Genomic DNA, 14,864 nt, shown 5'->3' with positions numbered 1-14,864 from the left:
CCTGACACACACAAACACACACACACTCAAACTCATACACACTCAAACTCATACACACACTCACACACATACAAGTGATTTATTTATTTTAGAAAACACATGAACTTTCGACATAATAAATTCTATTGTTCTTCATTCCCAATCCTCCCTATTACTATATCCTACAAGCAGCAATCAGCTTTCTAAATAGCTGCAATATGTTTGCTGTGGGATTGTCAATGACCTGCTATAACCTAACTTTAAATCAGACGGGCTTTAAAAGCAGAGACTTCAGGAGAACAAATAGCTACATGAAAACTGGCTTGGGAATTATATCTTACACTGCTGATACTTATTTTTTTTTTAAAAATGTAAGTCTAGCAAATAGCAATGATTCTAAAGTTAAAAACATATTGAAAATAAAAGTTGTATACACAACAAGGTTGATATAATGAGCTTACTGTTTATTAATTTCACATCAAACACCCCATATAACTATCACTCCCACTGCAAAAGGTTTACAGCCAAAGTTGCGATCCATTGTGATCCTACCTCTGTCCACACTCACATTATGAATTTCATTTTGAGGTTAGTCTAGAATTAGCTCTAGGATTTCAAACTCGCGTCCCTAATGATGACCTCTTGTTTGCTCCTGAATATCAAAGGGACAAAGCCTTCTCCATCTTCTGTGAGAGTGATCCACCTTGAACCTGAGAGGTTAGGCCAGTCAAAAAATAAATAGATAGATAGTTAGATAGATAAATACAGCATTCCTAAGGCAAAATAAAAAATATTCAAAGTGATTAAATGATTAAAATCTCCCTGCAATTGATATATGTTTGATATTTTCATTAAATGTACCTCTGACAATGTACCTCTATATGTAGATCTGTATGACCCATGTTTTCTCAACTTGCCACGCCAACTCTCTGTGGTTCCAATGATTTGACTTGACATTGGTAGCTCTGCCTTTTGTCAATTTTTTTGTCAAAGGGAGCCATTATATATGATAAAGAAGTCCCCAGCTTGTCTTATGATATTTTTTGATTTTGTTAGAATTACAATGAAATTCCAACACAGTCCCTATGAACATTTCATTAAGATTTAATATTTTTGTAATGCTTCTTTTTTCTTTCTTTTTTGTCACACCTGCCTATTGACCACTTGTGTGCATCAAAAGCCTGGTGATCCTTCCCTATGGGGGTATATTCATAAAAAAATTACATTGTAAACATGACAAAAATTATCTCTATGTTATTGCCTGCAAAACCGTGTATTCAATTTGTATACCATCCACTTGGCTTGCAATAACAGAATTCCAAAGATCATTTTTTGCAGTTTTAGTTATTATAATCTAAATTGGAAAATCATTGTCTTTACATGATTTTCCAAATTTTGGAGGAAAAGATTCCATGCATTCATTTCAATATCCTTTTGAAGGTATGAATTGCTGTCACCAAAAAAAAACTAGCACCCAAATGAACTAAAACAGGCAAATAGAATTATAAAAAAATGGTGGGGAAATTGAACATTTTAGGCCAATACAGCAAATCTGTAGAAATAACGATTGCCGGTTTATTAGTTAATAGCATGGTGGAATCACATTGACTATGCCGCTGTGCAGCATGTGTTTGTCTCGGGTAAAGATTAATTGAGATGCTGTTCATAGGAAGAGAGAAGAGGACATAACATAGAGAGATGGGATATGCCTCAACATATCGTCACCTCTCTGTCATTGTGGTCATCATTGAGTTTTGGTCTCAAGCATCAGGAGTTGGTGCTTCCTTGCAATGTCATTGATTTTAACTCCACCTAATTCTACAATTCTAACTCCCATCTCCACTCACAGACCATGTTTTTCAGACTGTGTGTTATTGGTGTGCTGGACATGTCCATTGTAAGCCTAGCCAGATTGTTTTCAAAAGAAGCAAAACTATCGAAGGATGCAAAGGTAAATACATCATTTTATTTCATCGATCACCTAAAAGTAAAAAAAATTGAAGATTCATAAAAAAATAGCCAAATATGAAAAAAAAGAAATATATATTCTTTTTATATAAAACGAAATAACATGAAAATAGGCTTTCTAATTAAAAGGGGGAAAAAAACAGAGAAAAAGAGTATAGTATATGTGAAAATAATGAATAAAGATAATTTACCGCATTTCATTTCCATGTTTGTTAGATGAAAGCAATGATGCAGTGTTCTCAACTGCAGTTTTCCGTGACACAATAAAATACATCTTTTTTCATCCGTTCCATCACCTGAAGAATTCTTGGAAGAAATAACAAAATAATAAAAATTAAGGTCATAGTCCGAAATGACTTTATTATATACGCGGAAATGATGTACACAAGAAATAGGAAGAGCCTATGAAGTGTAAGTGTGTGTTTGACAATAGCTGTTAGCATATAAACCCATAATAATAAGAACAGGCTCACTCCACTGATTCAATACACCTGCAGGGGTGCTAACACAATACTGACACAATATCGCAAGAGCAAAAACAAAAAGGATTGGGGGCACACCCGAAACATGCATTCTGCAGGAATGGTGCTGCCGTAGTGACCACCAAAATTCATGATGCAAATTACTAACATTGGTGTAGGACCCACCAATATTGGGGTACTGTGATGTAGGGGTTGGCTTAACACAATATGACCATATGGTGGAACTAAATCTCGATATTTGTTTGCTGAGATAGGTGACTTTAAGTAGTCTGATAAGATTATTAGTGTAATTTTATGTGTGCACCGTAACTTAATTTGTACAATATTGCAGGAGGCAGAATTGGATTAAGATTGCCCATGGCCCCTCAGGGCTTTGTTTCTGTGAGTGGTGTGTGAGTGTGTATCTGTGGTTGGGTTTTGTATGTGTATGGGTGTTGTGTGTGTGTGATAGTGTATGTAGTGGCTGACTTTTGTGTCTGTGGAAGAAGCTGATAGTAGTATGTGGTGGAGGAGTGTCTCTGTGTATGCTGGTTGAGTGTTGTGTGTGGTGACTGAACTATGTCTGTAGACGGGAGACTGGGTGTTGTGTGTGTAATGTCTGAGTGTGTGCACAAGATTTTCAAGGCAAAAAAAGGGGCACACTGGGGCTAAGGCAGCTGCTTCGGTCACCTAAAAGGTAATCTGGCTCTGGTAGTAGGGAGGAGGCAGACAGGAACCATTCTGGTGGCCTATAATCTCAATATGTTTTGGGATTGGGTGGGAAAGTTAGTTAGTTTGGTCAGAAAAAAAATACCATTCCATACCATACCAATCCAAAATTTGCTAGCCCTCCCCAAAGGAGTGCCTGAAAAAAATATTGTAGATAGAAAAGCATCCTCTTCTACTGCCTGTTATTTTATGGAATGTCTCATGAAAATGTCTAATACAGTGATGATGAACCTTGACACGTATGAAGAACATTTCCCATGATGTTCCACCAGACCATGCAGATACAATGGGGGATATGTATACTTCATTTTGAGACACTATGCAAGTTTGCATCATAGCTCTCAATCCGTGGCACTTTTGATATCTACAAAACCCATACCATTCTTTTATACATCAGCACGATTTGTTTTCCTGTCGCATGTTCTTCAAAAATTATTCTAACCTGCTTCAGAAAAAGTCACCATATTGCTACGGACATAAAATTATGACAGAGAAAAGAGGCACAAGAATTCCACCTTTCTTTATGCAGGTACAGCTACAGATTTTTGATCTTAAAAGAAAAATAATTGCAAAAAAAATAAAAAATGACACAAGAATAAAATGAAGGAGAGGACCCGGGAATGACAATTGTGATGAAGAGCTTGGGAAATAGATATTAAAGCACCAAAACAATGGTGGATAAAAAGCAGCACTTTTTATACATAACCTCCAATCTTCTGATATTTGCAGCAGATAGTTTGATATTAACTGGTGGCTGCTTAAGGAGAATAAGGAAGGCTCCTGGTAATCTTTCCTGCGGGTGCTATGCCTAAGGCCTATAACCCATCAGACTTTTAGCAACTTCGTACAATTTCATATAGGGATAAAAAGGTTTTCTTTAATTTTTTTTACATGCATAATATACTAATCACACGCTCCTCTGTTGAAACATTAAAACGATTCCAATTTCCAGGAGACAGAGGGATCAGAATACAGAGAAAATGAGAAATAAGAAGAATGAAGATAAAATGTATAGGCAATGCATAAGAAAAGCTTGGTAGACCAGAAAAGCCAGACAGTTAATGCAGAAATATGGTGGGGAGAGAATGAAATCACAGATGAGCTATGTAGATGTCAGAGAATGGGTAAATGGATTTTTATAGTAAATGGGAAGATTTTATTTACGAGATAAGGAGGTCTATATTGTTACCTGTCAGGGCATACCATAACTGTATATAAATATATTCAATGCCTATAGAAAGAGTCCTACAAGGTCGTGTTTATCAACAGAACTGAATAAAAAGTACAAGGACAGAACACCATTCATAGGAGTAGGAGATTTCACATTCAACCGATGAGAGGATTCCTTTTTATCACAGTTAAAAGATTCTCGTTGAAGTGGCATTGCCTTCAATTACAGCACCTTCTGTAGCTTACTATTTCTATGTATAGAATTATTTGTACGGCTCTAACATGCAGTGTTGTACTATGAGTATATGAAACAAGCCAACTGCATCGATTATGATATATCAGCTAATACGGTTTGTTTTTTTGTATATTTGGTAACGAATACAAAAATAGGCATTTCCCATGACCATTGAATTTTTTTGTAGTTTTTCTTTTGGGTATATAAACTACACTTAAAGAATTACTCCAAGCTGTTTGCTCTACCCTCCCTCTTTTATGCCCGGCCTTTCCTCCCCCCTTGTCCACCTCACCACCCTCTGTACAGTTTTCCCTCCTTGCCCTCCTCAGCGACACAGCTTTTTTTTTTTCCCATATATCATTTTTATTGGTTTTGGGTGACACCCCAATGCATAATAATAGTACATTTGCTGACGCAGCAGCTCAGTAACCAGGTACAGCATCACCAATTTGCAGTTTAACAACTTTTAACAAATACAATGAGCACGTATGATACAATTCTAACAATTGCTTTACATCGGTGTTGTGTTGTAACCTTGCTCCTGTGATAGCTCGTCTGAGGCATTATTGACGTGGAGCAGTGATCCCCTGTGTTCTCTAAATTGGTGAGCATACGTGGCCAGTATCATTTTCGCGTCATGCATTCGGGTACAGAAGAAAAGGATTAAGGGAAGGGTAGCATTCAACTTTAACTTTCAACTGTGGCTCTGACCTACGCACCTACTTGACCTGTGCTTATTGTGTTGTGCTCACGGCTTTGGCTCCGCTAGCGGACCCCTTGGTTCCTATGGTTCGTGGTTTCCTCCTCCTCTACCAGTGTCCCTGAGCTAGGATCTTTAATTATACCCTATCCATCCGTTCCCTCCTTTGCTTGGACGTCTAGCCAACCGCCCCCTTGAATGCCATGTGTTCCCTGCAGTTTGTAAGCCATCTGCTCATGAAGGCATATGCTATCCACCCTTTTTGCTACCTCCTCTAAGGTTGGAGGCGCCACATTTTTCCACTGTGAGGCTATCGCGATTTTGGCTGTGGTCATTATGTTTATGGCAGTTGTGGTTGCTGGGTGTCTCGCTGGATTGCTCGCAGGGAGCATATGAAGCAAGTAATGTACAGGATTCATTGGTATTGCCATGTTAGTAGCTTCTTGTATGAGCTTTTGGACAGAAGTCCAGAATGGAGTTAGTAGTGGGCATTCCCAGAATACGTGTAGCAGCGAACCTGATGCATGCTTGCACCTCGAGCATAGCGGGGAAGTGTTGGGAAACATCCTAGATAGTCTTAGGGGGACTAAATACCAGCGCATTGCAATTTTGCAATATGCTTCCCATAGGGACAAGCTCTTGGACGCTCGTTTAGTGATGTGAAAGGCATCATGCCATTGTTGTATGGTGAGTGGGTACCCTACGTCTTCTTCCCATTTTTCCATGTAAGGAAGTTTGTGCGCTGATTTTCCTCTTTCTAATGCGTTATAACATAGAACTAGAGGTTTGATAGAGCGGGACGTAAGGATGTATCGGGCAGGAGGTGTGTCTGGTTGTTGTATGTGTTCTGATGGTTTGGTGTGTGCTTGCAGTATGTTCTTGACTCTTAAATATGTGAATAGGTCTCTTGAGTGCAAGGAGAATTCGCTTTGCAGGGTTGGGAATGCTTTTATCGTATTCCGGTCATATAGGTCCTGTATTTTGCGGATTCCTAGAGCTGACCATGACTGGAGTGGGAGGTCTGGTGAGCTAGCCTGCAATGCTGTGAGTGGCGCCTCTTTTAGTAGTGTTTGTGTGTCTTTTACCTCTGAGGCCCACTTTTTCCAAGTTGTCAGTGTGGTTGTAGTACACCATAGTGCGTCAGTCCCTATGGTTTTATGGTCGAGTGTCCAGAGAGCATCGGACAAAGTAGCTGGGTGTATGCAGGCATCCTCAAGAGCTAACCATAGAGGGGTTTGGTCTGCGTCTAAAGATCTAATTAATCGTAGGCCTTGTGCTAGCAGGGATGCTCGGTAGTAGTTACGGATGTCTGGGGCACCTAGACCTCCTCTCGTGTATGGTAGGCTGAGTTTGGCGGTGGCTAGTCTGGGAGGCTTTCTCTTCCATATATGGGTGTTAATGATAGTCTGGAATCTTTTTAGGAGTTTGGCTGACAGTGGTATGGGAAGTGTGCGGAAGAGATATAGCACATGGGGCAATACCATCATTTTAATGGAGTTAATTCTCCCCAGCCATGATACTCCCATCTCCTCCCAATTTCCCATTTGGGATGCAAGTTTGTGGATCATAGGCGTGTGGTTTTCTGGGGTTAGTGAGTGTACTGTCTTTGTTAGTTTGATACCTAAGTATTGGATCGATTTAGTTCGCCAGTCGAATGTGTGTGTCTCCTCTAGCTTGTTGATTGTGGATCTTGGAAGTCGGATGGGGAGTGCTTGGGTTTTTGCTATATTATTTTTATAGTATGACACTGAGCCATAGTTATCCAGTGTTTGTATAAGGACTGGGATAGATTGTATCGGGTCTGTCAGAAATACCAGTATGTCGTCCGCAAAGAGACCTAGCTTTTGCTCGCCCGCAGGGGTAGCAAGCCCTTTGATCAGTGGATTCTTTTTAATGTTATTGATTAGGGGCTCCAAGCACATAATAAAAATGAGAGGGGAGAGCGGGCACCCCTGGCGTGTGCCATTGCGGATGTGCAAAGGTTTGGAGAGGAATCCTGTATTATAAATCTTTGCCGAAGGGCAGCTGTATAGTGCTAGGATACTAGTGATAAAAGATTGGGGAAATTTCAGAGTTTCTAGTGTTTTTCTCATGTACGTCCAGTTTAGGCGGTCGAACGCTTTTTCAGCGTCGAGTGCTAGGAGGACCCCTTGCTGGTTAGATGTGTCTGCCCATTCGATTAGATTGATGAAGTGCCTTGTGTTATCTCCCACCTGCCTCCCGGGGACAAATCCTGCTTGTTCCTTCGATACAAGTTTGGGTAGGAATGGTTTTATCCTATTTGCTAAGAGCTTAGCGTAGAGTTTTGTGTCGGCGTTTAGTAATGATATAGATCTAAGGTTGGCACACATTGTAGGTGTTTTGTTGGGTTTAGGGAGTGTTACTATATGGGCATCTCTGGTGGGATTTCTCCCGTTCCCTTTATGTGATTAAAGAGCTTAGTGAGGTGTGGGGTCAGGTTATCTCCAAATTTGTGGTAGTAGTAGTTGGTTAGCCCATCCGGGCCCGGTGCTTTGTGTTTTGGTAGCGACGCTATTGTGGAACGAATTTCTTCGTCCGTGAATGGCCTCTCTAAGGAGGTTATCTGTTCTTGGGTGAGGGTTGGGAGGCCAGTGTTGTTAAAAAAGGATTGTTATTCTCTCTCTGTGGGTTGGTGTGTGTTTCGGTCTTTGTCGAGCTGATAGAGTGTGGCATAGTAGGAGGCTAATTCCTCCACCATATCTTGAGGGTTATACAGTTTGTACCTGTCGCGGATAATATGTATGGGAGCTGAGTGGTTTGATACTTCTTCTTCAGTCTCCGTGCTAGCATTTTCCCCGCTTTATTGCCTCCTACATAATGGATTTGTTTAAGATAATGTGTTTTTCAGTAGTATCTAGTGCTATGGCGTGTAGTTGTAGTCTCACTTTTTCCAGCTGTTTTTGGGTGTGTTTTTTGGGGTCTTGTTTGTGTGTATTTTCTAATTTGGTGAGTGTCGTTAGTAGCTCAGTTTTCTTTGAGCATGCCCGCCTTTTTGTGTTGGCTCCCAATTGGATGAAGGCCCCTCGTATGACCACTTTGTTACCCCTTGAGTCGTGATGGCCGTTGTGCAGTCCACATGATTGGCAAAGAAGTTAGTAATCTGTTTCGCTATATTTTTGGAGTTATCTGGGTTATCCACTAGAGCTTCGTTCATTCTCCATGTGCCTCTACCACGGGCCGGGTACGGGACGCGGAGCGTAACCGTAAGCAGCGCGTGGTCCAACCACGTTATCGGGCCTATAGAAATGTCAGCGAGGGGTGTTAGGGTATTTTTGTCGGTGAGACACAGGTCAATTCTGGAATATGTCATGTGGACCGGGGAATAATATGTGTAGTCCCTATCTGCAGGGTAAAGGCATCTCCATGAGTCATACAAGTTATGTAGCAGGAGTAGTTTGGTGAGATGCTGTGCTAACGAGATAGATATCCTTTTAGGAGCTTTGTCCCCTGTCCGTCTCATGTCCATGCTTGGGTAGATTGTACAGTTAAAGTCACCACAAAGGATTACGTGTCCTCGCTTATATCTGTCTAGTTTTTTCATTGCTGAGTTAAGGAAAGACTTTTGGTCTTCATTGGGGGCGTATAGTGAGGCTATTGTGACCTCTATGCCATTTAACGAACCCACTAATATAAGTAGCCGGCCATCCCTATTTGCGTGTTGTTTGCTCAGCGTAAATGCCCAATCATCATGGAAGAATGTCGACACCCCTCTGGATTTTGTTGGGGAAAGAGCATGAAAGGCCTGCGTATAATGTTTTACTGAAAATTTTGGTGGATTGCGTCTACAGAAATGAGTTTCCTGCAGACAGGCTATCGCCGCTTTGGACGAGCGCATTTCCTGCATTGCTAGCCTACGTTTATGGGGGCTGTTAAGTCCCTTAACGTTAAGGGAGAACACTTGCATTGAATTAGTCATTGGATTTGGGAGTTAGAGTATTCAGTTTGGCAGGTGTTAGTCGTGCTGTTTGGGGGTTCTCTTTGGAATTGTGTGTCGGTGCATGGCGATATCTAGATCGCGTTCCGAGGAGGGTATCAAGCCTACTGGGTATCAAGCAGTACAGCCAGGTGTTGGGTAGGAACGTAAACGGAAACATAAACTTAAACATATGCATAACCAAAAATAAGTAAAGTATATACAACATGCCCCTTTGGTCGTGGGCATTTTAAGTGATTGGTCTGCGGCCCATGCCGAAGCCGGGCAGCAGGTCAACCTAGGAGGCGTGATCTAAGGAGAGCAGCCGTGTCAACGTACCTTTAAACATGGTTCATACATAAGACTTTTTGATGTTTTAGGACCTTTGTGTGTTTTACCTTTGTGTGCGTTTTTTTTTTGTTTTGTTTTTTGCTTTCTCTCGATATTTTCTATTTGTTTTGTATTTGTTAACTATGTGTCCCTTGTCAGGGTCTATGTGTGTGTTCTCGTACAGGAGAAGCCAATATAAGACAACAAGGTGTGTCGCATCAATGTGGTGAAGTGTGTCATTGCATACATACATATTGGCATCGTTCAGTTGGGGGTATCGCACACAGTCTTGGTCCTACGTGTTCTGTGGACAGTGAGTCCCGCTATTTTCCTGATTGCTCTCGTTGTTGTCTGGGCGAGCCCACCATGTGCCATTCCGTTGACAGCCGTCGAGGCATCTTAGTGATTTGAGTAGGAGAGTCCTGAGCTCTGAATAGTCCCTAGTCCCAGAGGAGTTTTAGGCCTTCGGCTGGATCCTCGATGTTATGGTGCTTGTTGTCCTTCCATATCAAGAGCTTGGTGGGGTAACCCCAACGGTATTGTATATTGTGGTTTCGAAGCGTCTTCGTGACCGAGATGAATTCCCGTCTTCTTTCCATGGTAAGCGCTGATAAATCTGCAAATAATTGGGTGTTTTGGTATGGCTCTGTGAGGTGTTTGCGTGCCGCTGTCATTAGGGCTTCCTTAGATTTAAAGTAGTGAAATCTAACCACCGTGTCTCTTGGCGTATCTGTTGTGAAACGTGGGGGTCTTGGAATGCGGTGGGCCCGGTCCATGAGACATTTTTCCTTCTCTATGGCTGGTGCTAGTGCGGTGCATAGGCCTATGATATAAGCAGGGAGAGCATCATGTGTGACGCTGTCTGGGATTCCCCTGAATCTTACATTATTCCGCCTGGAGCGGTCTTCTATGTCTGCTGTTTTCCTCTTTAGAATCATATGCTCTTCTCTGAGCGTTCGCAATTGCTCTGCAAAATCATTTTGTGTAGCGCATATATCTTCCGTCCTTACTTCCAGGAGGTCTGTGCGCTCACCAATGTCGGCTAGTTCCCGCTTAAATTCTGCAGTCATTTGTTTCATGTCCGCATTTAAAGTTGTTCTTAAGTCTTGCAGCATAGTAAATAGCCGTTTTTCACTCACTGCTGCCTGCGTATATGAAGAGGAGGTTGTGTCAGTGTCCTGCAGTTGATCAGATGCAGGAGAAAGGCCCATGCTTTTGTCGCCATCTTGTGGAGATCTGCCTTTGTCTTTTTTGGCGTTTTTTATCTGGTCCGTCATTTTCATGGTGCCGGTGTCTGTCGACGGGTAAGTTTGTGCTGGGTTTCTGGTCGTCTAACCTGCTTAATTATAGCGTTTGGGTCCATTGCGGCCGGGAGCTCTTACTCCATGCGACCATTCGTTTCGGCTGTTGGACACGCCCCCAGCGACACAGCTTTAATGGCTAAATGAGCTGTCTCTCAGCTCCTCTCAACGCTCGTGAACGCGAACGCCTAGTGCGTGCACAGTGTAGCGCTCAGTGGTCCGACAATACTTCTCTATGAGAAGCATTTGACTGGACAAAGAATGGGAAGAGGAAGACGCTGTGTGTGTCGACAAAGAAGGCAAGGAATCGATTGTAAAGAACTGGGCCTGGTATTGGATTCAAAGTATGTTTTAACCTATTTTTCATAGATTTCCAAATAAGTGCAAAGCGCCCAAAATAGCATATTTGTTGGAAACATACATGATCAGGAAAATGTGGAGCACAAGCAAAAATCTGTATATCACTGGTACAGGAGTTTGTAGAGATACATGTATGTAAAACAACTATTGTTAAGTGGTACATGATACACAAGACAATAAAATAGCATCATACACACACTGCTCTGCTTGCAACCTTCTACCTCTATCCTACCTCTATCCTTGTTCTGTAATTTCAGTATAATGCAAAACAGTATACAATCATCACTGTTTTAGTTTAACATCGATGCTAAATTCAAAATAATAATGTTTTTTTCATCATTGTTATTTTCTTCATGCATATTATTAGTTTGTTTTTTTTTTGTTTCAAATACTTTTTGTTAACACTATTGCAGACCACATAATGGCTAAGCAAATACTTAAAATTTCAGAATCAAAATATTTCAGAAATGGTCTGGGGGCTTGTTTACTAAGAAAATAGCTCATTTTAGAATAAAGCCATCTAACTCGATAAAAGCTATAATGGAGAACATGTGCAATAAAGTTATATAAACAAGAAAGAGTATACACACTACAGATATGTGATAGAGACGTATAGCTGGAAGTATTCCCAGGTGTACCTCACAAACACCTAAAGACAATATACAACCAAGTAAAAGAGTGGGAAACACCCAGAATACGTAAATGTGTGACCAATGTGCAAAAGTGTGACCAATAAATGTGATTTTGTATTTTATAACAAACTTCACTATCTTCGATTTCCTTTATCCACATATATTCCATGGGATGATTTTCAAGCATATTCATCATACATCATACTACCCCTGAGAGGGTGAGAAGCCTGATTTCACGTGTGTTTGTGAGTGTATCTATAGTAACCCTTATATATATACTTTATTCTATACTGTATTACGCTATGTCAGTTTTCTGATCCTAATACAGAGCTTATTCCCGGATTATACCTGATGCCAGGTTGTTTTACATTTTATATATACATTTACGTATTCTGGGTGTTTCCAATAAAGTTATCCCTGATTTATGAATACATCTTGACAATGGAACAAAATAATAAGTACATACCGTACACACAACGGAAACATATTCAGGATCTTCACAATATGGATATGGTAGTAACTGTGTTTGATTGTTTAGCAATTCTTTCCCTTCAGAAAGACAAAAATGTGAATCTGTAAAGATTGATTCTTTATTCCCAAGATTTTGTCTGAACGACACAAGTTCTCCTATATTAGAAGTGCTGGGATGGTGTTCTGTTGGGTTGGAGGGTTTTTGATGGCCATCCAGATCTTGAGAAAACATTCTGCACAGTTTTCTGCTATTTGGATGCAGGGTAGATGTGATATGGGTCGATGATTCAATATCAATATTCTGTCGGTCTTCCAGATCCAAAGATGGAGAATGTTCACAGCTAATAATTTCTGCCTCTTTTTTTGGTTCATGCAGAGCTTGAACACCAATACTGTTTGGCATCAAGAGCTCCTTGCTAAAACTATTATTATGGTCACAAAATGGTTTGTTTTCTGGTGTGCAGAAGCTAGAAATGCAATCTAACATTATATTCTGACCACCTTTAAGCACTGACAAATTAGATTCTGTAGTCATTATTTTTTTGGTAATCAAATGAACCATATATTTTTCATAGCTCGATAAAGGCAGAAATGTCACATCATTTGTCTTTTGCCTTCCAACCAAGACCAGTAATGTTGAATCCGTGAGAAAACAGATTCCTTTGGCTCTTTCTTTTTCTCCCAGTTTCAGTTCTTGAATGCCAGACATATTTGATGGATTGATTGGATACACCAAAATAAGATTTGATGTGTTTGATGCTACAATTACTCTTTTAGCTTGAGAATCAACAACTAATATATCAGGGGTTGAAATACCTGGGATGGATATTTTTCTGGTAGTGGTGGAATTCTTCTCGAAACATACAATGATGAGGCTTGGTATACTGTGTCTAGCTTCAGCTGAGAAGTACTTGTGTCTAAATTGAAAAAGATGACTGGGGTCAGAGTTACGATGTCTTGCAAGGATCTGAGAAAGATCTGCTGGAAGAAGTGAAGAGGTCTTTATCAAGTCATTTGGTTCCGATCTTCCTGAATCTATGGATATCCTTCTGTTATTCTGGGAAACCTCTTCATGTAGCACAAGCAATGAGGACAGTAAGGCTGAGCTGTCCGGTGGGGTATACTTGTTCCAACAATGAAGGTTATCTGTTGAGATTCCTGTCGTTACAACAACTTGGTTGTCCATGATAGGCTGAATAGCATTAATTGTGCCATTAATCTCAAAAACAGGACAAAAGTAACAAGGATTTAAGATTTTTAGGTCATCATTCCATGTGTAAGAGTGAAGCGCACTGTCGATAGCTGCCACCACACAGCCACCATCTTTAGTCCAGCATGCACAGTGAATGACACCACAGCCTTTAATATCTGCTTTTACACTATCACTATTACAAGTCACAGAATGTAAAACAGAAAGATCACGCTTTGTAAGGATGACCAAGACATCTTTGCTTGGATGCCATACACAGCCACTGGGCAGCACTGGAAGGGGATCAGCAGCTTCACAAGTCTGAGAAAGAACTAGCTTGTTTTTTCCAGATGGGTCATTATTAAGCTTCCAAATACTGACATGTTTCTTGTGCTGAATTGCCAACAAAGCTGGGATGTCACTTCCAATAGCTGGTCCCCAATATAGACCATGCACGTGTTCAAACTGTCCGATGACCACAGAGTTGCCAAATTGTGGCTCTTCATTATCAAGATGCAAGGCCGTCAATACAACTTGTCTGCCGTCTGTCCAGGCTAAGCCATGTAAGGGATGGATTGCTTGAAATAAAGTGTTGAGACCAGTTTTCGAAAGTTTTGCCTTTCCAAGATCCATACTCTAGTCAAGAACTGGCAATCAAAGGGTTATGAAAGGATTCTTCATAAATATAACAGGCATGTTATGGCTAGAACTCTCGGTTGGACTTGCTTGTTCCCAGTGTCTAGTAGACTGTGCAATACTTCCTATTGTCACCAGATGCTGAGCTTCTGCAAATAGTTTAAATCCGTTTACCGGCTAAGTATACTACGTTTTTGTTACTTCAGACTGAAGATAAATCCCCATGGGATTCTACGCATTGTTTAACTAATTGCATTTCATTGACATTCCCTAGAAAACCTGTCTGGTGAGATTAAGGAAATGCAGTAAACTGCACTAAATATAGCATTGTAATTCATGAACTCAGTGGGTCTTGCAAAAGATTATCCATGACACTACAACACCTTCCGGTTTCTAAAAGGAGAATTTAGAAATGTAAATGCAACTCTTAACTCACTTCCTTCTAAGAATTTTATGAAACATTTAGAATCTAATGATTTCTTTCTCCGATTTTATTTTACAGGTGCAAAACTGAGTGACACATTTTTGTGGTTATTTAAAAATATATTAAAGGGACACTACAGTCACCTGAACAACTTCAGCTTAATGAGGTTGTTCAGGTGAGAACTATAGCTCCCTGCAGCCTTTCTCATGTAAACACTGTATTTTTCCTGAGAAAATACAGTGTTTACATTGAAAGCTAGGAACACCTCCAGTTGCAGTCACTCAGAGTGAACCAGAGGGACTTTGGAGTTGATGGAGGCATAATATGTCTCCATCCACTCAGATC

The 14,864-nt window shown here is 40.6% G+C and overlaps 1 protein-coding gene across 1 annotated transcript; it reads right to left on the bottom strand.

Moving 5' to 3' along the window:
* Positions 1–210: 210 nt before the first annotated feature.
* Positions 211–14,205, bottom strand: LOC134586536 (WD repeat and coiled-coil-containing protein-like). Its single transcript, XM_063442111.1, has 3 exons — positions 12,266–14,205; positions 2,139–2,253; positions 211–689 (listed from the first exon to the last, which is right to left on the bottom strand). The coding sequence occupies exons 1-3, from the start codon at positions 14,090–14,092 to the stop codon at positions 586–588; spliced, it is 2,046 nt and encodes a 681-aa protein (XP_063298181.1). The 5' UTR covers positions 14,093–14,205; the 3' UTR covers positions 211–585.
* Between the last annotated feature and the right edge of the window lie 659 nt (positions 14,206–14,864).

The sequence above is a fragment of the Pelobates fuscus genome, chromosome 2 (assembly GCF_036172605.1).
Source record: "Pelobates fuscus isolate aPelFus1 chromosome 2, aPelFus1.pri, whole genome shotgun sequence".
Taxonomy (NCBI): Eukaryota; Metazoa; Chordata; class Amphibia; order Anura; family Pelobatidae; genus Pelobates; species Pelobates fuscus.
The sequence above is the reverse complement of the archived record's forward strand: the minus strand, read 5'-3'. Positions and strand labels throughout refer to the sequence as shown.